This window comes from Panulirus ornatus, chromosome 3 (genome assembly GCF_036320965.1).
Source record: "Panulirus ornatus isolate Po-2019 chromosome 3, ASM3632096v1, whole genome shotgun sequence".
Classification (NCBI taxonomy): domain Eukaryota; kingdom Metazoa; phylum Arthropoda; class Malacostraca; order Decapoda; family Palinuridae; genus Panulirus; species Panulirus ornatus.
The window spans coordinates 22,717,877-22,741,318 of NC_092226.1; the positions used below are offsets into that span (position 1 = coordinate 22,717,877).

At 41.7% G+C, this 23,442-nt stretch overlaps 1 protein-coding gene across 4 annotated transcripts in view; it reads left to right on the forward strand.

Moving 5' to 3' along the window:
- PAN2 (PAN2-PAN3 deadenylation complex catalytic subunit PAN2) overlaps window positions 1-23,442 on the forward strand; it is a 381,243-nt gene that overhangs the window by 88,925 nt on the left and 268,876 nt on the right. For all 4 annotated transcript variants that reach the window (XM_071685459.1, XM_071685467.1, XM_071685439.1 and 1 more), the window contains exons 9-11: window positions 1,895-2,040; window positions 3,980-4,076; window positions 11,286-11,516. In XM_071685459.1, coding sequence (XP_071541560.1) covers window positions 1,895-2,040; window positions 3,980-4,076; window positions 11,286-11,516 — 474 coding nt within the window. The remainder of the gene's footprint in view (window positions 1-1,894; window positions 2,041-3,979; window positions 4,077-11,285; window positions 11,517-23,442) is intronic.

The following is a 23,442-nucleotide window of genomic DNA, read 5'->3' on the forward strand; positions in this document are numbered from 1 at the left end:
TCCTGTCGAGGGGATGGACATGCCTCCTTCACATTCACAATTCCAGGCATTCTCTCCCATTTCTCTCCTGCCAGTACTCTCCCACTCTATTTTCCTGTGTCATAGGTGGTCCTATCTCACACCAACCCCTTTATTGTACAAGTTGAGCATCCTTAATCCAAAAATCCAAAATCCGAAATGCTTCAAAATCCAAAACCTTTTGAGCGGCGACATGACATACTATTTTTTCTTTGTATTGATGGTGTCTCATGTATTTTATACTGTTAAGTATTTATGTGTGAATAAGTGTAAGAAAATGATTGCCTATCAGTAGATTTTGATTCAGAGTCAGGAATGAAAGTGATGCCAAACAACCACAGATTGTCCATGTGGGTGGCTGAAATTGTGACACCTTAGCTTTCTGATGGTTCATTGTTACACAAGCTTTGTTTCATGTGCAGAAGTATTAGAAATATTGTATGAATTACCATCGAGCTATGTTTATAAGGTGTATATGTGGTTTCGGTGCATTATACATGACAGCTAGAGACTGAGTGTGAACGAATGTGGCCTTTGTTGTCTTTTCCTAGCGCTACCTCATGCACATGCGTGGGGAGGGGCTGTCATTTCATGTGTAGCGGGGTGGCGACGGGAATGAATAGGGGCAATCAGTATGAATTATGTACATGTGTATATATGTATAAATTGAGATGTATGGGTATGTATATGTGCGTGTGTGGACGTGTATGTATATACGTGTGTATGTGGGTGGGTTAGGCCGTTCTTTCGTCTGTTTCCTTGCGCTACCTCGCTAACGCAGGAGACAGTGACAAAGTATAATAAAATAAATAAAATATGAAACATAAATGGATTTTGTGTTTTGACTTAGGTTCCATCCCCAAGATATCTCATTATGTATATGCAAGTATGTCAAAATCCAAAGAAATCCAAACTCCGAAACACTTCTGGTCCCAGCATTTTGGATAAAATATCAACCTGTACTATTAAATACTCTCCTTGTTAATTCCCCATGTTGCATTCTTTCCTTATGCGTCAACCATCTCAGAATGTTATGTTTAACCCACTGGCACTCCACAACTCATTCCCTTTGCACTCCCTGCCATACCAAAGCTCTCATGCACCCTCTCGTATTGTTCTTCGTTCCACATATTCATACCTCATGCTCCTCTCAAGTATTTAATTTCTGCAGCCTGGATTCTTGACTTCTGTGACTCGTCCATATCCATGTTTTGGCTGCATAGGTCAGGATAAGGGGGACTGTGCGGTCCCTTAATCCTCTCTTCACTTCCATACTTACACCTCTCCCTTTCATTATTCCGTTAAGGAACCCAATGACTCTTCTACCCTGTACTGCTCTCTCCCTTATCACTCCTTTCATATCACCAAACTTACCCAAGACAGCTCCTAGGTACTTAAATTCTCTCACCTCTTTCAGTCTTTCTCTCCCCAGATCCAAAACACAGTTTACTACACCTTCTTCCATTCTATATGCTTTTGCAAAATCTATAATTTCACTCTGTTTCCATTCAAATGCCATAACTTTCTTTTACATGCATCTACCTTTGATTACCTGTGTTTGCCAACATCAACTTATTGTGTAAGATGAAAAAGTTAGAAATAGTTTTTTTAAAATGGAATCCAAGTTTCACTTTGGCATAATATGCAGGGATACGGAAGTAGTAATGGTGATTTTAGAGGTTTATGCACTTTCTCGCATCTACATCCCATGGAACTGGAATTAGAATTATTTATGGTACACTGAGGTTGATGATTTAATCTGAAGTGGAAACTTGGCTGCTTAAGCTCCCTTTATAGTATCCATGTAATTGTAGGGTTTATTATCATAATTTTAGTATGACATGATATCCTTTTGTCATTACTCTCAACTTTTCAGGAAACAATTATGCCAGATTTACCAGAACAAGCTCAAACAATGCCCCTGACAGATGCTACAGCTTCATTAGCATCAGTACCCATGTATTACTCAACCACTGCACAACTCTCTGATTGGCCAGAGCAGTATATGAAAGTTCGTTACAGGTATTATTTCTTTGAATTTGTATGTTTTCATAACTGATGTGTCAGCTTGAATTTCACTTCAAGAAAATATGTTGGCCATAGGAGTGTAGTTGTAAGATATAAGGAGACTTTGGAAACATGAAAACCTTTTTTTATTATTATTATTATTCAGGAGGGTGAAAGGTGTGCATCAGTTAAGAGTTAATTGGAATGATGTGGTTTGCAGGGGTTGACATGCTGCTAATGGACTGATTCAGGACATGTGAAGTGGGGAAAACCATGGAAAGGTCTAGTTGTGGATAGGGGGCTGTGATTTTGTTGCATTGCACTTGACAGCAAGAGAATGGATGTGAGGGAATGTAACCTTTCTTTGTCTGTTCCTGACACTTTTCATTCCATGTACCTTTCACTTCCTCCTTTTGATTCAGCAACTATACTTTATTACTGCTCACATTAACATTTCCACTCTCACATCCACTTCTTTCCTTTTTCATCTCCTTCCAGCTCAATGAACATTTCACTTACACATCTTATATTCTTCCATCCTCCTTTGCTGAACTTCTGTTACATTCCTTTCCAGCAGTCTACCATATACCTCTTTCATTCACAGCATTCCTAATCTCATCTGTTCCCCATGCATTTCCCTTTTTATTCCTGTATCTCATGACCTTGTATCCAAGTACTAATTTTGCAACCTTTTACAGTCTTTAAGCATTTCAAATACCTGCATTTACTGCATTTCCACTCAAACTTTTGGTCACCTTCCTTTCATACACCTCCATGCATTCTTTCTGATTCATCATCTAAGTTGCCAACACTTTTACCATTACATTCTTTCCTACACCATACCTTCATTTCTCCCTGATCCTCACCCCCCCCCCACACACACACACACACACACACATAAATACACACACACACACACACACACACACACACACACACACACACACACACACAAAAGAACTGTGAAATGGTTAGAATCTATAAAGAATCTCCTCACAACTCTAGCACCTACCACGACCTTTCTTAACCTTTCACCTATGGCCACATAGTCAGTCAAACCTATTTGTTCTATTCTTCTGTCATTTTTCTTCCATGTATCCTTATGGATCATCAAGTTCTGAAAACATGTTTGCAAGGAATATACCCTTCTCAGCACAGACATCCAAAAGATAACTTCTGTTCTCATTTATTCCAGGTATTCCCCAATTTCATTACATCCCACCTTCACATTCATATCAATCATTACAACCACCATTACAGTGCACCTTATGATACAATTGGAGTACTCCAAGTGCATGACAGAAGAGCAGCATATCTTTCATTTATACAGCACATGTAATTTTTTTACTGTGCTGAATTTTATATTGTATTTAGAAAAATTCCAAATTAATTCTGATAAACTTACAGAAATGTCCTCTTCAAATATTTGGAAATCTTCAGTACACAAAGTGTACAGTGAATGTTGGGACTGACACAACAAATAGGTTATCAAAACTCAGCAAAAAGATACACTCAAGTTCTTAAAGTTTGGTCATTGTTTCAGTGCACTGGAGTGTTGATATTATCATATCTGATTAAATAAAGCAACCTCTCAAAAAGAAAATTGCATGTCTTAGGTTTAGGAAAGATTTAGTTGTCACATTTCATATAAGTAGTAACTCCCCCATGTGTGTTCTCATAGTACTTGACCCTTGCTCACCAGGTTCTTGGGACTTTCAGATATTATCAACCTTTTCTTCCTCTATGTGATTGTGAGATTCATTTATGGCTCTGTAGTAGAGACTTGAACTTTACTTTTATGCTTCCTCTCAGGTATTGCTCAGTTTGATAATGAAGTGCATTTTAGTATACTCTTAAGAATTACATTATAGGAAATGGAAGATGTTTTTTATAGTTATTTGATTTCACTCTATAATCTTGGTACTCTTTTGAACATGAAATGTCTCCCCAACAGACCTACACCTCCTGTTGATCCAGCGATTCTGCAGAGTATGAAGATTGTTGGTTCCATTGGCTATGCTCCAAACTTGCACAACAAGAAAAGAAACCAGGTGATACTCAGCCGATATAACAAGACTCTATCTGATTAGTGCTTTTCACTGCTGCTGCTGTAGTAACAATTGTAGTCTTGATATACAGACCTTATATTTAAGCCATGGTGGTACATGCTTAATTTTTTCTAAATATTTGAATGTAGAGCATTGGTCATTCCTTTTGGTGTGCACATGCACTGTTCCACTCTTTCCTTTTATCTCTTGTTTAGTTTTCCTTTACACTAGCTCTCAGAGATCTTGCTTAACTGTTGATTATCCTTGTTTATTATATTCATTTACCTTTACCACCTCAGCACACCCACCTTTGGTGTTCAGTTTCTCATGCAATCATACCTTCCATGAATTTTAACATTCCACAATCATATTTTATCATAACTGTTTTACTGAATATGCCTACCTGATGTAATAGTAGCAGGTCATCTCCCTGAATTTTGGGCATCTGTGCCCTTTGCCAATCTTCAAAGTTCTACTGAAATGCTTCTCACAAAAGTTTCATGCCTCTGTGTGCACATTATCCAGCCTAATAAAAATGAGAATGAAGTTGATACTTTATTCATTTTATTTGTTTGACTTTGTCTCTATCTCCCACGTTAGCGAGGTAGTGCAAGGAAACAGATGAAAGAATGGCCCAACCCACCGACATACGCATGTATATACATAAGCGCCCACACATGCATGTATACATCCCTATACATTTCAACGTATATGTACATATACATACACAGACATATACATATATACACATGTACATATTCGTACTTGCTGCTTTCATCCATTCCCATTGCCACCCCGCCACACATGAACTGCACCCCCTTCCCCCCGCATGCGTGATAGGTAGCACTAGGAAAAGACAACAAAGGCCACATTCGTTCCTACTCAGTCTCTAGCTGTCATGTGTAATGCACCGAAACCACAGCTCCCTTTCCACATCCAGGCCCCACAAAACTTTCCATGGTTTACCCTAGACGCTTCACATGCCCTGGTTCAATCCATTGACAGCACATCGACCCTGGCATACCACATCGTTCCAATTCACTCTGTTCTTTGTATGCCTTTCACCCTCCTGCATGTTCAGGCCCCAATCGCTCAAAATCTTTTTCACGCCATCCTTCCACCTCCATTTTGGTCCCACTTCTCATTCCCTCCACCTCTAATACATATATCCTCTTTGTCAATCTTTCCTCACTCATTCTCTCCATTCGACCAAACCATTTCAAAACACCCTCTTCTGCTCTATCAACCATACTGTTTTTATTACCACACATCTCTCTTCCTCTTTCATTACTTACTCGATCAAACCACCTCACACCGCATATTGTCCTCAAACATCTTATTTCCAACACATCCACCCTCCTCCACACAACTCTATCTATAGCCCAAGCCTCGCATCCTTATAACATTGTTGGGACCACTATTCCTTCAAACATACCCATTTTTGCTCACCGAGATAATGTTCTCGCCTTCCGCACATTTTTCATTGCTCCCCGAACTTTTGCCCCCTCCCCCACCCTGTAACTCACTTCCGCTTCCATGGTTCCATCTGCTGCCAAATCCACTCCCAGATATCTAAAACACTTCTTTTCCTCCAGTTTTCCTCCATTCAAACTTATCTCCCAATAGACTTGTGCTACCTCACTAACGCGGGAGACAGTGACAAAGCAAAATAAATAAATAGATAAATAAATATATTTTTTATTTATTTTATTCATTATACTTAACTGCCGTCTCCTGTATTAGCGAGCTGGCACAAAGAAACAGACAAGGAATGGCCTAACCTACCTACATACATGTGTATACATAAACTCATACACACACTCATATGCATATGTATACCTTTCAACGTATACATATATAATCATAAACAGAATTATACATATATACACATGAACACATTCATACTTGCTGCCTTCATTTATTCCTTTGCCACCCTGCCACACACGAAATAGCATTCCCCCTTCCTCCTCCATGGAGGAAGTTCCAGAGACAGACAAAAAGGTCACAATCGTTCACAGTCAGTCTAGCAGCCATGTGTAATGCACCAGCACAACAGCTCCCTTTCCACATCGAGGCCTCACAGACCTTTCCTTGGTTTACCCCAGATGCTTCGCATACCCTGGTTCAATCCATTGACATCACGTTGACCCCAGTATACCACATCGTTCCAATTCACTCTATTCCTTGCACGCCTTTCACCCTCCTGTATGTTTAAGCCCCATTCGTTCAAAATGTTTTTCACTCCATCCTTCCACCTCCAATTTGGTCTCCTGCTTCTCCTTCTTCCCTCCACCTCTGACACATATATCCTGTTTGTCAATCTTTCCTGACTCATTCTCTCCATGTGTCCATACCATTTCAACACACCCTCTTCTGCTCTCTCAACCAATTTCTTTTTATTACCACATATCTCTCTTACCCTTTCATTACTTACTCGATCAAGCCACCTCACACCACATATTGTCCTCAAACATCTCATTTCCAACACATCCACTCTTCTCTGCACAATCCTATCTATAGCCCATGCCACACAACCATATAACATTGTTGGAAACACTATCCTTCAAACATACCCATTATTGCTCTCTCAGATAATATTCCTGCCTTTCACCTGTTCTTCAGTGCTCTGAGAACCTTCGCCCCTTCTCCCACCCTGTGACTCACTTCTGCTTCCATGGTTCCATTCCCTGTTGAGTCCATTCCCAGATATCTAAAACACTTCACTTCCTCCAATTTTTCTCCATTCAAATTTACCTTCCAGTTAGCTTGTCCCTCAGCCCTACTGGACCTAATAACCTTGCTCTTATTCCCATTTACTCTCAACTTTCTTCTTTCACACACTTTACCAAATTCAGTCACTAACCTCTGCAGTTTCTCACCCAAGTCAGCCACCAGTGTTGTATCATCAGCGAACAACAACTGACTCACTTCCCATCCCCTCTCATCCAGAATAGACGGCATAGTTATACATACACATACGCAGACATTATGTACATACCCATGTACATATTCATACTTGCTTGCCTTCATCCATTCCTGTCGCTACCCACCCCACAGGAAAACAGCATCACTGTACTCGACACTACTGAAGCAGGAGTTGTGTGAGTGTGAGAGAGTGTAAGAAGGTAAATTCTAGATTGATTTGGATAAAACTGAAAGTGGATTTAAGGAGATGGGTGATTATTGTTGTTTATGCACCTGGTTATGAGAAGAAAGATCATGACAGGCAAGTGTTTTAGGAGCTGCTGAGTGAATGTGTCAGCAGCTTTTGTGCTTTAGACCGGGTATTAGCGATGGGTTATTTGAATGAGAATGTGAGTTATGTGGCAGTGGAAGGTATGATTGGTTTACATGGTGTATTCAGTGTTGTGAATGGAAATGTTGAAGAGCTTGTGGATTTGTGTGCTGATAAAAGGCTAGTGATTGGGAATACCTGGTTTAAATAGTGAGATATGCATAAGTATACTTATGTGAGTAGGAGAGATGGTCGAAGGGCATTATTTGATTACATGTTAATTGATAGGCATGTAAAAGGGAGACTTTTGGATGTTAATGTGCTGAGAGAGACAGCTGGAAGGATGTCTGATCAATATCTGGTGGAGGCAAAAGTATAGATTTGTAGATGTTATCTTAAAGGAAAAGAAATTATTGAGGAGAAGAGAGTGGTGAAAGTCAATGAGGTTGGAAAGGACACTTGTTTGAGGAAGTAATAGGAGAGATTGAGTGTAGAATGGCAAAAGGTGATCACAAATGACGTAAGGGAATTGGATGAGGAATGGTATGTATTTAGGGAAGCAATGATGGCATGTGCAAAAGATGCATGTGGCTTGGGAAAGGTGGGAGGTGGGCAGATGAGAAAGGGTAGTGAGTGGTGGGATGAAGAACATTGGTGAAGGGGGCAAGAGGGGAGGTGACTACAGGTAATGATGAAGTTTGGAGATGGAGTGAGTATTTTGAAGGTTTGTTGAATGTGTTTGATGACAGAGTGGCAGATGTAGGGTGCTTTGGTCAGGATGGTGTGCAAAGTGAGAGGGGTCAGGGAACATTGTTTGGTTAAGAAAGAAGAGTTGGTGAAAGCCTTGCAGAAGACGAAATCCTTTAAGGCAGCATCTTGGATGGTATTGTAGTTGAATTTATTAAGAAACTGGGTGACTGTGTTATTGATTTGTTGGTAAAGATATTCAATGTATATATGGGTTATAGTGAAGTGCCTGAGGATCAGCAGAATGCATATATAGTGCCATTGTATAAAGGCATAGGGGATAAAGGTGAGTGTTCAAACTACAGAGACATAAGTTTGTTGAGTATTCCTGGAAAATTGTATGGGAGGTTATTGATTGAGAGGGTGAAGGTATGTACAGAGCATCAGATTGGGGAGGAGCAGTGTGGTGTCAGAAGTGATGGAGGATGTGTGGATCAGGTGTTTGCTTTGAAGAATGTGTGTGAGAAATACTTTGAAAAACAGGTGGATTCTTATGTGGCATTTATGGATCTGGAGAAAGCATATGATATGGCTGATAGAGATGCTTTGTGGAAAGTCTTCAGAGTATATGGTTTGGGAGGTAAGCTGTTGGAAGCAGTGAAAAGTTTTTATCAAGGATGTAAGGCATGTGTACGAGTAGGAAGAGCAGAGAGTTACTGGTTGCCAATGAAGGTGGGTCTGCAGTAGAGGTGTGTGATGTCACCATGGTTGTTTAATTTGTTTATGTATGGGGTGGTTAGGGAGGTAAATGCAAGAGTTTTGGAGAGAAAGGCGAGTATGCATTCTGTTGGAGATGAGAGGGCTTGGGAACTGATTCAATCGTTGTTTGCTGCTACAGCACTGGTGGCTGATTCAAGTGGGAAACTAGAAGTTGGTGACTGAGTTTGGAAAATTGTGTGAAAGGAGAAAGTTGAGAGTAAATGTGAATAAGAGCAAGGTTACCAGATTCAGTAGGGGTGAGGGACAAGTTAACTGGGATGTAATTTGAATTGAGAAAGGTTGGAGGAAGTGAAGTGTTTTAGCTATCTGGGAGTTGACTTAGCAGTGAATGGACCATGGAAGCAGAAGTGTCACAAGGTAGGGGAGGTAGCAAAGGTTTTGGGAGCAATGAAGAATTTGTTTAAGGAGAGAACATTATCTCAGAGAGCAAAAATGGGTATGTTTGAAGGAATAGTAGTTCCAACAATATTATATGGTTGCAAGACATGGGCAATTGATAGGGTTGTGTGGAGGAGGATGGATGTATTGGAAATGAAATGTTTTAGGACAGTGTGTGGTTTGAGGTGGTTTGATTGAGTAAGTAATGAAAGGGTAAGAGAGATCTTTTCTTCTTTTCTTTTAAACTATTCGCCATTTCCCGCGTTAGCGAGGTAGCGTTAGGAACAGAGGACTGGGCCTTTTTTGGAATATCCTCACCTGGCCCCCTCTGTTCCTTCTTTTGGAAAAAAAAAAAACAAAAAACGAGAGGGGAGGATTTCCAGCCCCCCGCTCCCTCCCCTTTTAGTCGCCTTCTACGACACGCAGGGAATACGTGAGAAGTATTCTTAATCCCCTATCCCCAGGGATAAAAGAGAGGTAAGGTAAGGTAAGAGAGATGTGTGGTAATAAAAAGAGTGGTTGAGAGAGCAGAAGAGGGTGTGTTGAAATGGTTTGGACATATTGAGGGAATGAGTGAGGAAATGTGGACAAAGAGGATGTATGTGTCAGAGGTGGAGGGAACAAGAAGAAGCAGCTGACCAAATTGGAGGTGGAAGGATGGAGTAAAGAGGTTTTGAATGATCAGGGCCTGAACATACAGTAGTAGGGTGAGAGGCATGCAAGGAATAGAGTGAATTGGAACGATGTGGTATACTGGGGTCGACATGCTGTCTTAACAACTGAACCAGGGCATGTGGAACGTCTTGGGTAAACCATGGAAAGGTCTGTGGAGCCTGGATGTGGATAGGGACCTGTGGTTTCATTGCATTACACATGACAGCTAGAGACTGAGTGTGAATGAATGTGGCCTTTTTTTATCTGTTTTCTTGGCGCTACCTCACTGAAGTTGGGGGCAGCATTGCTGTTTCCTGTGGGGTGGGGTGGCACCAGGAATGCATCAAGGGAAAGTTAGTATGAAAATGTGCATATGTATACATATATGTTGTTTTTTTTCTGTGTTTCCTGGCCCCACCTTGCTGATGAACTGCTGGGTTGACTGTGGACCAACTGCCATAACCAGGATTTGAACCTGTGCACTTGACCCTGATGATTGTAACAAAGTTTGTGCAAAATAGGATTCATTTTATCATTTAATATATATTAGGTGGGAAAAAAATCATGGTGAAACAAATTTGGTGGAAAGATTGTTTATTGTTATATATAAAAGTGAAAGTACAGCTTATCTATGGACTTTTCTTGCTACATGTTTGCTTATTTATCCTTGAAATTTTCATGGCTATGTTTACTTTTATACCATTTATTTGTCATCTTGTAAGGATGAGATTTCTTTCTTTCTTTCTTTCTTTTTTTTTTTTTTTTTTTTTTTTTTGCCGCTGTCTCCCGCGTTTGCGAGGTAGCGCAAGGAAACACACGAAAGAAATGGCCCAACCCACCCCCATACACATGTATATACATACGTCCACACACGTAAATATACATACCTACACAGCTTTCCATGGTTTACCCCAGACGCTTCACATGCCTTGATTCAATCCACTGACAGCATGTCAACCCCGGTATACCACATCGCTCCAATTCACTCTATTCCTTTCCCTCTTTTCACCCTCCTGCATGTTCAGGCCCCGATCACACAAAATCTTTTTCACTCCATCTTTCCACCTCCAATTTGGTCTCCCTCTTCTCCTCGTTCCCTCCACCACCGACACGTATATCCTCTTGGTCAATCTTTCCTCACTCATTCTCTCCATGTGCCCAAACCATTTCAAAACACCCTCTTCTGCTCTCTCAACCACGCTCTTTTTATTTCCACACATCTCTCTTACCCTTACGTTACTTACTCGATCAAACCACCTCACACCACACATTGTCCTTTATAAAACTTTAAAAAAGATGGGTCTCTCAGGATTGGACAGGAAATTCTTGACAGTTTAAAAGGTTATAGGTAATTGTAGGATATGGATTGACCACAGAAAGTGCTAGAAAGTGACCTCTGTTTACCAGGAACTAACTTGTTGAACTTTTATTTCCAAAAGGAAAGCTTTGTAGAATTTTTGTAATTATTCTATTTACAGGTACCTTACAAGTTCAGCCGCATAAAAGGACAAAAAGCTAATGCAAGTGAAAATCCTGTGGGGAAAAATGAAGAAGGAATGACTGTTCATGTTCCTTGGCGATACAGGAAAATAGAAATAAAGTATGGCAAGCATGGTATGGATGATTTTGATTATGATCAATACAACCGAACAAGTTTCTCTGGTTTGGATATGTCTCTTCCAAACTCCTACTGTAATCCTATGATACAGGTAAGGTTTTACTGGTCTTTTTTGTTGTTAGAATATAGTAGCAGTGTTGGATATTAGGTTTGTCAGAAATAGGTACTAGGACTGGATGTTAGGAAGACAATATTTTGTGCAATATCTTTCATTCAAGTTAGTGTACATATTTTCTTTGAATTATGCAACCCAAGAACCCTTGCAGCTTCAAGGCTGTTATCCAGTCAGGAGCAGGAAAATGATGGACTTCTTTAGAGTGAGAATTTCGTTGATGAGACCTCTCTCCCTATGCTCACCTGGCAGTGAAATAACTGTGATGAAGGTGACTCTTTCTTTCTGGTGTGACCTCATAGGGACTGGATGTGGATAGGGATCTGTGGTTTTGGTTATTTACACATGACAACTAGAGAATGAGTGTGAGTGGACGTGATCTTTCCTTTGTTTCCTGACAGTACCATACTGACACAGGGGGTGGTGGTGCTGTTTCCTACTGGGTGGTGTGTTGCTGGCAATGGATGAAGGCAAGCAAGTATGAATATGTACTTGTGAATATATATATATATATATATATATATATATATATATATATATATATATATATATATATATATATATATATATTTTTTTTTTTTTTTATACTTTGTCGCTGTCTCCCGCGTTTGCGAGGTAGCGCAAGGAAACAGACGAAAGAAATGGCCCAACCCACCCCCATACGCATGTATATACATACGTCCACACACGCAAATATACATACCTACACAGCTTTCCATGGTTTACCCCAGACGCTTCACATGCCTTGATTCAATCCACTGACAGCACGTCAACCCCGGTATACCACATCGATCCAATTCACTCTATTCCTTTCCCTCCTTTCACCCTCCTGCATGTTCAGGCCCCGATCACACAAAATCTTTTTCACTCCATCTTTCCACCTCCAATTTGGTCTCCCACTTCTCATTCCCTCCACCTCCGACACATATATCCTCTTGGTCAATCTTTCCTCACTCATTCTCTCCATGTGCCCAAACCATTTCAAAAGACCCTCTTCTGCTCTCTCAACCAAGCTCTTTTTATTTCCACACATCTCTCTTACCCTTACGTTACTTACTCGATCAAACCACCTCACACCACACATTGTCCTCAAACATCTCATTTCCAGCACATCCATCCTCCTGCGCACAACTCTATCCATATCCCACGCCTCGCAACCATACAACATTGTTGGAACCACTATTCCTTCAAACATACCCATTTTTGCTTTCTGAGATAATGTTCTCGACTTCCACACATTCTTCAAGGCTCCCAGAATTTTCGCCCCCTCCCCCACCCTATGATCCACTTCCGCTTCCATGGTTCCATCCCCCGCCAGATCCACTCTTTTGGAAAGAGGGGCAAGTATGAAGTGTGTTGGGGATGAGAGAGCTAGGGAAGTGAGTCAGTTGTTGTTCGCTGATGATACAGCGCTGGTGGCTGATTCATGTGAGAAACTGCAGAAGCTGGTGACTGAGTTTGGTAAAGTGTGTGAAAGAAGAAAGTTAAGAGTAAATGTGAATAAGAGCAAGGTTATTAGGTACAGTAGGGTTGAGGGTCAAGTCAATTGGGAGGTGAGTTTGAATGGAGAAAAACTGGAGGAAGTGAAGTGTTTTAGATATCTGGGAGTGGATCTGGCAGCGGATGGAACCATGGAAGCGGAAGTGGATCATAGGGTGGGGGAGGGGGCGAAAATTCTGGGAGCCTTGAAGAATGTGTGGAAGTCGAGAACATTATTTCGTAAAGCAAAAATGGGTATGTTTGAAGGAATAGTGGTTCCAACAATGTTGTATGGTTGCGAGGCGTGGGCTATGGATAGAGATGTGCGCAGGAGGATGGATGTGCTGGAAATGAGATGTTTGAGGACAATGTGTGGTGTGAGGTGGTTTGATCGAGTGAGCAACGTAAGGGTAAGAGAGATGTGTGGAAATAAAAAGAGCGTGGTTGAGAGAGCAGAAGAGGGTGTTTTGAAATGGTTTGGGCACATGGAGAGAATGAGTGAGGAAAGATTGACCAAGAGGATATATGTGTCGGAGGTGGAGGGAACGAGGAGAAGAGGGAGACCAAATTGGAGGTGGAAAGATGGAGCGAAGAAGATTTTGTGTGATCGGGGCCTGAACATGCAGGAGGGTGAAAGGAGGGCAAGGAATAGAGTGAATTGGAGCGATGTGGTATACCGGGGTTGACGTGCTGTCGGTGGATTGAATCAAGGCATGTGAAGCGTCTGGGGTAAACCATGGAAAGCTGTGTAGGTATGTATATTTGCGTGTGTGGACGTATGTATATACATGTGTATGGGGGTGGGTTGGGCCATTTCTTTCGTCTGTTTCCTTGCGCTACCTCGCAAACGCGGGAGACAGCGACAAAGCAAAAAAAAAAAAAAGAAAAATATATATATATATATATATATATATATATATATATATATATATATATATATATATATATATATATATATATATCCCTGGGGATAGGGGAGAAAGAATACTTCCCATGTATTCCCTGCATGTTGTAGAAGGCGACTAAAAGGGGAGGGAGCGCGTGGCTGGAAATCTTCCCCTCTCGTTTTTTTGTTAATTTTCCAAAAGAAGGAACAGAGAAGGGGGCCAGGTGAGGATATTCCCTCAAAGGCCCAGTCCTCTGTTCCTAACGCTACCTTGCTAATGCAGGAAATGGCGAATAGTATGAAAGAAAGAAAGATATATATATATATATATATATATATATATATATATATATATATATATGTATATGTATATATATATGTTGTTACGAACTCAACACTTATTCAGGCCAGGTCGCCAGTAACATATTTTACAAATACTATACTGGTCCTCGTCTTGCAAGGACGTTAGATTTGTCAAGTTGCACAACTCAGGATAACACAATGATAAAGTTATGGGATTGAATTAAAGACCAGCATTACATTAAATCTACTTATAATGAAAGAATTCAAGTGTACAAAGATAAGCACATAAATCAAGCATGAATCATTACGTTAACACTGAAAGTGAGTTTAACATTGAACATGAGATATCATTCCAGATAAGATTTCAAGCCAGATCTCTTTCTTGTGACACTTAGTTACGCTTGACGTGACACAATGAACTTCATCGTTACACTTATGTAAACCTGATGTAACACAGTAAACTCTTAGCTAAATCTGATGTAACACAGTAAACACTTATAACACAACACACGGGTAACGGGCTTATAACACAGCAGTCACGTAATGGGCTTACAGGCTTACAGGCTTACAGATTTACAGGCTTACGGGCTTACAGGTTTACAGCAGGGGACACCACCCACCTCGCTGGGCTGGAAAGAGAGGACTCGAGTCTCAGCGGGTGTAGTGGGTACAAGAAGACAAGCGTTCACCCTTGCTGCTATAAACCTTACATTTTGATTGGCTATAGAAATATAGGAGCAATTCTTATTGGTTGGAGGGTCCCAGAGTCTCGGTGTAGTTACACTCTCATAAAATGCTGGGTGGACAGAAACTCCGATTCACCCTCTGGCATCACTCCTCGCCCTGATAAGAAATAGATAACAACACACACGTGTTCGTAACAATATATATATATATATATATTTTTTTTTATTATACTTTGTCGCTGTCTCCCGCGTTTGCGAGGTAGCGCAAGGAAACAGACGAAAGAAATGGCCCAACCCCCCCCCATACACATGTATATACATACGTCCACACACGCAAATATACACACCTACACAGCTTTCCATGGTTTACCCCAGACGCTTCACATGCCTTGATTCAATCCACTGACAGCACGTCAACTCCGGTATACCACATCGCTCCAATTCACTCTATTCCTTGCCCTCCTTTCACCCTCCTGCATGTTCAGGCCCCGATCACACAAAATCTTTTTCACTCCATCTTTCCACCTCCAATTTGGTCTCCCTCTTCTCCTCGTTCCCTCCACCTCCGACACATATATCCTCTTGGTCAATCTTTCCTCACTCATTCTCTCCATGTGCCCAAACCACTTCAAAACACCCTCTTCTGCTCTCTCAACCACACTCTTTTTATTTCCACACATCTCTCTTACCCTTACGTTACTCACTCGATCAAACCCCCTCACACCACACATTGTTCTCAAACATCTCGTTTCCAGCACATCCATCCTCCTGCGCACAACTCTATCCATAGCCCACGCCTCGCAACCATACAACATTGTTGGAACCACTATTCCTTCAAACATACCCATTTTTGCTTTCCGAGATAATGTTCTCGACTTCCACACATTCTTCAAGGCCCCCAGAATTTTCGCCCCCTCCCCCACCCTATGATCCACTTCCGCTTCCATGGTTCCATCCACTGCCAGATCCACTCCCAGATATCTAAAACACTTCACTTCCTCCAGTTTTTCTCCATTCAAACTCACCTCCCAATTGACTTGACCCTCAACCCTACTGTACCTAATAACCTTGCTCTTATTCACATTTACTCTTAACTTTCTTCTTCCACACACTTTACCAAACTCAGTCACCAGCTTCTGCAGTTTCTCACATGAATCAGCCACCAGCACTGTATCATCAGCGAACAACAACTGACTCACTTCCCAAGCTCTCTCATCCCCAACAGACTTCATACTTGCCCCTCTTTCCAAAACTCTTGCATTTACCTCCCTAACAACCCCATCCATAAACAAATTAAACAACCATGGAGACATCACACACTTTACCAAACTCAGTCACCAGCTTCTGCAGTTTCTCACATGAATCAGCCACCAGCGCTGTATCATCAGCGAACAACAACTGACTCACTTCCCAAGCTCTCTCATCCCCAACAGACTTCATACTTGCCCCTCTTTCCAAAACTCTTGCATTTACCTCCCTAACAACCCCATCCATAAACAAATTAAACAACCATGGAGACATCACACACCCCTGCCGCAAACCTACATTCACTGAGAACCAATCACTTTCCTCTCTTCCTACACGTACACATGCCTTACATCCTCGATAAAAACTTTTCACTGCTTCTAACAACTTTCCTCCCACACCATATATTCTTAATACCTTCCACAGAGCATCTCTATCAACTCTATCATATGCCTTCTCCAGATCCATAAATGCTACATACAAATCCATTTGCTTTTCTAAGTATTTCTCACATACATTCTTCAAAGCAAACACCTGATCCACACATCCTCTACCACTTCTGAAACCGCACTGCTCTTCCCCAATCTGATGCTCTGTACATGCCTTCACCCTCTCAATCAATACCCTCCCATATAATTTACCAGGAATATTCAACAAACTTATACCTCTGTAATTTGAGCACTCACTCTTATCCCCTTTGCCTTTGTACAATGGCACTATGCACGCATTCCGCCAATCCTCAGGCACCTCACCATGAGTCATACATACATTAAATAACCTTACCAACCAGTCAACAATACAGTCACCCCCTTTTTTAATAAATTCCACTGCAATACCATCCAAACCTGCTGCCTTGCCGGCTTTCATCTTCCGCAAAGCTTTCACTACCTCTTCTCTGTTTACCAAATCATTTTCCCGAACCCTCTCACTTTGCACACCACCTTGAACAAAACACTCTATATCTGCCACTCTATCATCAAACACATTCAACAAACCTTCAAAATACTCACTGCATCTCCTTCTCACATCACCACTACTTGTTATCACCTCCCCATTTGCGCCCTTCACTGAAGTTCCCATTTGCTCCTTTGTCTTACGCACTTTATTTACCTCCTTCCAGAACATCTTTTTATTCTCCCTAAAATTTAATGATACTCTCTCACCCCATTTATTTTTTTCGTTCTTTTGCTTTGTCGCTGTCTCCCACGCCTGTGAGGTAGCGCAAGGAAACAGACAAAAGAAATGGCCCAACCCACTCCTACACACATGCACACACACACACACACACACACACACACACACACACACACACACACACACACACACACACACACACGTCCACACACGCAAACATATACACCCACACATCCCAACGTACACACATATATACACCTGTACACAATTCACACTGCCTGCCCCTACTCACCCCCATCACCACCCCGCCACACACGGAATAACGTCCCCCTCCCCCCTCATGTGCACGAGGCAGCGCCAGGAAAAGACAACAAAGGCCCCATTCGCTCACATTCAGTCTCCAGCTGTTATGCAATAATGCCCGAAACCACAGCTCCCTTTCCACATCCAGGCCCCACAGAACTTTCCATGGTTTATCCCAGACGCTTCACATGCCCTGATTCAATCCATTGACAGCACGTCGACCCCGGTATACCATATCGATCCAGTTCACTCTATTCCTTATTTATTTATTTTGCTTTGTCGCTGTCTCCTGCGTTAGCAAGGTAGCGCAAGGAAACAGACGAGAGAATGGCCCAACCCACCCACATACACATGTATATACATACATGTCCACACACGCAAATATACATACATATACATCTCAATGTACACATATATATACACACACAGACATATACATATATACACATGTACATAATTCATATTGTCTGCCTTTATTTATTCCCATCACCACCTCGCCACACATGGAATAACAACCCCCTCCCCCCTCATGTGTGCGAGGTAGCGCTAGGAAAAGACAACAAAGGCCCCATTCGTTCACACTCAGTCTCTAGCTGTCATGTAATAATACACCAAAACCACAGCTCCCTTTCCACATCCAGGCCCCACAGAACTTTCCATGGTTTACCCCAGACGGTTCACATGCCCTGGTTCAATCCATTGACAGCACGTCGACCCCGGTATACCACATCGTTCCAATTCACTCTATTCCTTGCACGCCTTTCACCCTCCTTTATGTTCAGGCCCCGCTCACTCAAAATCTTTTTCACTCCATCTTTCCACCTCCAATTTGGTCTCCCACTTCTCCTCGTTCCCTCCACCTCTGACACATATATCCTCTTGGTCAATCTTTCCTCACTCATTCTCTCCATGCGACCAAACCATTTCAAAACACCCTCTACTGCTCTCTCAACCACACTCTTTTTATTACCACACATTTCTCTTACCCTATTATTACTTACTCGATCAAACCACCTCACACCACATATTGTCCTCAAACATCTCATTTCCAGCACATCCACCCTCCTGCACACAACTCTATCCATAGCCCATGCCTCGCAACCATACAACATTGTTGGAACCACTACTCCTTCAAACATACCCATTTTTGCTTTCCGAGATAATGTGCTTGATTTCCACACACTCTTCAACGCTGCCAGAACTTTCACCCCCTCCCCCACCCTATGATTCACTTCTGCTTCCATGGTTCCATCTGCTGCCAAATCCACTCCCAGATATCTAAAACACTTCACTTCCTCCAGTTTTTCTCCATTCAAACTTACCTCCCAATTGACTTGACCCCCCCCACACTACTGTACCTAATAACCTTGCTCTTATTCACATTTACTCTCAACTTTCTTCTCTCACACACTTTACCAAACTCAGTCACCAGCTTCTGCAGTTTCTCACATGAATCAGACACCAGCGCTGTATCATCAGCGAACAACAACTGACTCACCTCCCACGCTTTCTCATCCACAACAGACTGCATACTTGCCCTTCTTTCCAAAACTCTTGGATTCACCTCCCTAACAACCCCATCCATAAACAAATTAAACAACCATGGAGACATCACACACCCCTGCCGCAAACCTACATTCATTGGGAACCAATCACTTTCCTCTCTTCCTACACGTACACATGCCTTACATGCTCGATAAAAACTTTTCACTGCTTCTAACAACTTGCCTCCCACACCATATATTCTTAATACCTTCCACAGAGCATCTCTATCAACTCTATCATATGCTTTCTCCAGATTCATAAATGCTACATACAAATCCATTTGCTTTTCTAAGTATTTCTCACATACATTCCTCAAAGCAAACACCTGATCCACACATCCTCTACCACTTCTGAAACCATGCTGCTCTTCCCGAATCTGATGCTAAAAGGGGAAACAGGAGAAGGAGTCACGCGGGGAGTGCTCATCTTCCTTGAAGGCTCAGATTGGGGTGTCTAAATGTGTGTGAATGTAACCAAGATGAGAAAAAAGGAGAGATAGGTAGTATGTTTGAGGAAAGGAACCTGGATGTTTTGGCTCTGAGTGAAATGAAGCTCAAGGGTAAAGGGGAAGAGTGGTTTGGGAATGTCTTGAGAGTAAAGTAAGGGGTTAGTGAGACGACAAGAGCAAGGGAAGGAGTAGCACTACTGCAGAAACAGGAGTTGTGGGAGTATGTGATAGGGTGTAGGAAAGTAAATTCTAGATTGATATGGGTAAAACTGAAAGTTGATGGAGAGAGGTGGGTGATTATTGGTGCATATGCACCTGGGCATGAGAAGAAAGATCATGAGAGGCAAGTGTTTTGGGAGCAGCTGAATGAGTGTGTTAGTGGTTTTGATGCACAAGACCGGGTTATAGTGATGGGTGATTTGAATGCAAAGGTGAGTAATGTGGCAGTTGAGGGAATAATTGGTATACATGGGGTGTTTAGTGTTGTAAATGGAAATAGTGAAGAGCTTGTAGATTTATGTGCTGAAAAAGGACTGGTAATTGGGAATATATATATATATATATATATATATATATATATATATATATATATTTTTTTTTCTTTTTGCTTTGTCGCTGTCTCCCGCGTTTGCGAGGTAGCGCAAGGAAACAGACGAAAGAAATGGCCCAACCCACCCCCATACACATGTATATACATACGTCCACACACGCAAATATACATACCTACACAGCTTTCCATGGTTTACCCCAGACGCTTCACATGCCTTGATTCAATCCACTGACAGCACGTCAATCCCGGTATACCACATCGCTCCAATTCACTCTATTCCTTTCCCTCCTTTCACCCTCCTGCATGTTCAGGCCCCGATCCCACAAAATCTTTTTCACTCCATCTTTCCACCTCCAGTTTGGTCTCTCTCTTCTCCTCGTTCCCTCCACCTCCGACACATATATTCTCTTGGTCAATCTTTCCTCACTCATTCTCTCCATGTGCCCGAACCATTTCAAAACACCATCTTCTGCTCTCTCAACCACGCTCTTTTTATTTCCACACATCTCTCTTACCCTTACGTTACTTACTCCATCAAACCACCTCACACCACATATTGTCCTCAAACATCTCATTTCCAGCACATCCATCCTCCTGCGCACAACTCTATCCATAGCCCATGTCTCGCAACCATACAACATTGTTGGAACCACTATTCCTTCAAACATACCCATTTTTGCTTTCCGAGATAATGTTCTCGACTTCCACACATTCTTCAAGGCTCCCAGAATTTTCGCCCCCTCCCCCACCCTATGATCCACTTCCGCTTCCATGGTTCCATCCGCTGCCAGATCCACTCCCAGATATCTAAAACACTTCACTTCCTCCAGTTTTTCTCCATTTAAACTCACCTCCCAATTGACTTGACCCTCAACCCTACTGTACCTAATAACCTTGCTCTTATTCACATTTACTCTTAACTTTCTTCTTTCACACACTTTACCAAACTCAGTCACCAGCTTCTGCAGTTTCTCACATGAATCAGCCACCAGCGCTGTATCATCAGCGAACAACAACTGACTCACTTCCCAAACTCTCTCATCCCCAACAGACTTCATACTTGCCCCTCTTTCCAAACTCTTGCATTTACCTCCCTAACAACCCCATCCATAAACAAATTAAACAACCATGGAGACATCACACACCCCTGCTGCAAACCTACATTCACTGAGAACCAACCACTTTCCTCTCTTCCTACACGTACACAAGCCTTACATCCTTGATAAAAACTTTTCACTGCTTCTAACAACTTTCCTCCCACACCATATATTCTTAATACCTTCCACAGAGCATCTCTATCAACTCTATCATATGCCTTCTCCAGATCCATAAATGCTACATACAAATCCATTTGCTTTTCTAAGTATTTCTCACATACATTCTTCAAAGCAAACACCTGATCCACACATCCTCTACCACTTCTGAAACCACACTGCTCTTCCCCAATCTGCTGCTCTGTACATTCCTTCACCCTCTCAATCAATACCCTCCCATATAATTTACCAGGAATACTCAACAAACTTATACCTCTGTAATTTGAGCACTCACTCTTATCCCCTTTGCCTTTGTACAATGGCACTATGCACGCATTCCGCCAATCCTCAGGCACCTCACCATGAGTCATACATACATTAAATAACCTTACCAACCAGTCAACAATACAGTCACCCCCTTTTTTAATAAATTCCACTGCAATACCATCCAAACCTGCTGCCTTGCCGGCTTTCATCTTCCGCAAAGCTTTCACTACCTCTTCTCTGTTTACCAAATCATTTTCCCTAACCCTCTCACTTTGCACACCACCTCGACCAAAACACCCTATATCTGCCACTCTTATCATCAAACACATTCAACAAACCTTCAAAATACTCACTGCATCTCCTTCTCACATCACCACTACTTGTTATCACCTCCCCATTTGCGCCCTTCACTGAAGTTCCCATTTGCTCCCTTGTCTTACGCACTTTATTTACCTCCTTCCAGAACATCTTTTTATTCTCCCTAAAATTTAATGATACTCTCTCACCCCAACTCTCATTTGCCCTTTTTTTCACCTCTTGCACCTTTCTCTTGACCTCCTGTCTCTTTCTTTTATACATCTCCCACTCAATTGCATTTTTTCCCTGCAAAAATTGTCCAAATGCCTCTCTCTTCTCTTTCACTAATACTCTTACTTCTTCATCCCACCACTCACTACCCTTTCTAATCAACCCACCTCCCACTCTTCTCATGCCACAAGCGTCTTTTGCGCAATCCATCACTGATTCCCTAAATACATCCCATTCCTCCCCCACTCCCCTTACTTCCATTGTTCTCACCTTTTTCCATTCTGTACTCAGTCTCTCCTGGTACTTCCTCACACAGGTCTCCTTCCCAAGCTCACTTACTCTCACCACCCTCTTCACCCCAACATTCACTCTTCTTTTCTGAAAACCCATACAAATCTTCACCTTAGCCTCCACAAGATAATGATCAGACATCCCTCCAGTTGCACCTCTCAGCACATTAACATCCAAAAGTCTCTCTTTCGCACACCTGTCAATTAACACGTAATCCAATAACGCTCTCTGGCCATCTCTCCTACTTACATAAGTATACTTATGTATATCTCGCTTTTTAAACCAGGTATTCCCAAAGACTTTCATGTGATAGCCAGGAACACCTATGGGTAGAAGTGAACGTGTTCGGAAAGATGTGACGATGTGTGTCTCATTTACCAACTATCTTCACTATCACTGATGATGATTATAAAGGCCATAGCTGGCGCGGAGGTACTCCCGAACAACCACGGACAGATCAGCTTTGAGCGCCTCTTCGCAAACGGAACTACCTCTGCCCACCAGTGATGCTACTACGTTTGTAAATCAGGAACCATTGCAACACAAACCTCGCCAGGTGGTAGAGTTTCCCGCAGTGTATCGAGACAGACTTCCCCAGAACTTTTTTTAAAGGGGAAGTAAATGTTTATAGTTGTGTTACTGGAGTGATAGTTTTCATACATGGTGTTTTGACAAGAAAATAATGAAATTGGAGAAAAATGTAGCTTAGACATTGAAGCTTATTGATACAGTGGTTAAATTGATGAGAACTGCTATTGACGTTTGTGTAAATAAATTATACATTTCCTTTTTCCATAGCCAGAGGTTGAACCATTATGTGACATTCATTTTTTCATTCATTTCAAGCTAGAAGTTTCAGTTTTCTAAATTGTTTCTTACATTTTTCATATGTATATATATGTATGTGTGTGTGTGTGTGTGTGTATATGTGCGTATGTATGTGTATGTGTGTGTATGTGTATATGTATATATATATGTATATTATCC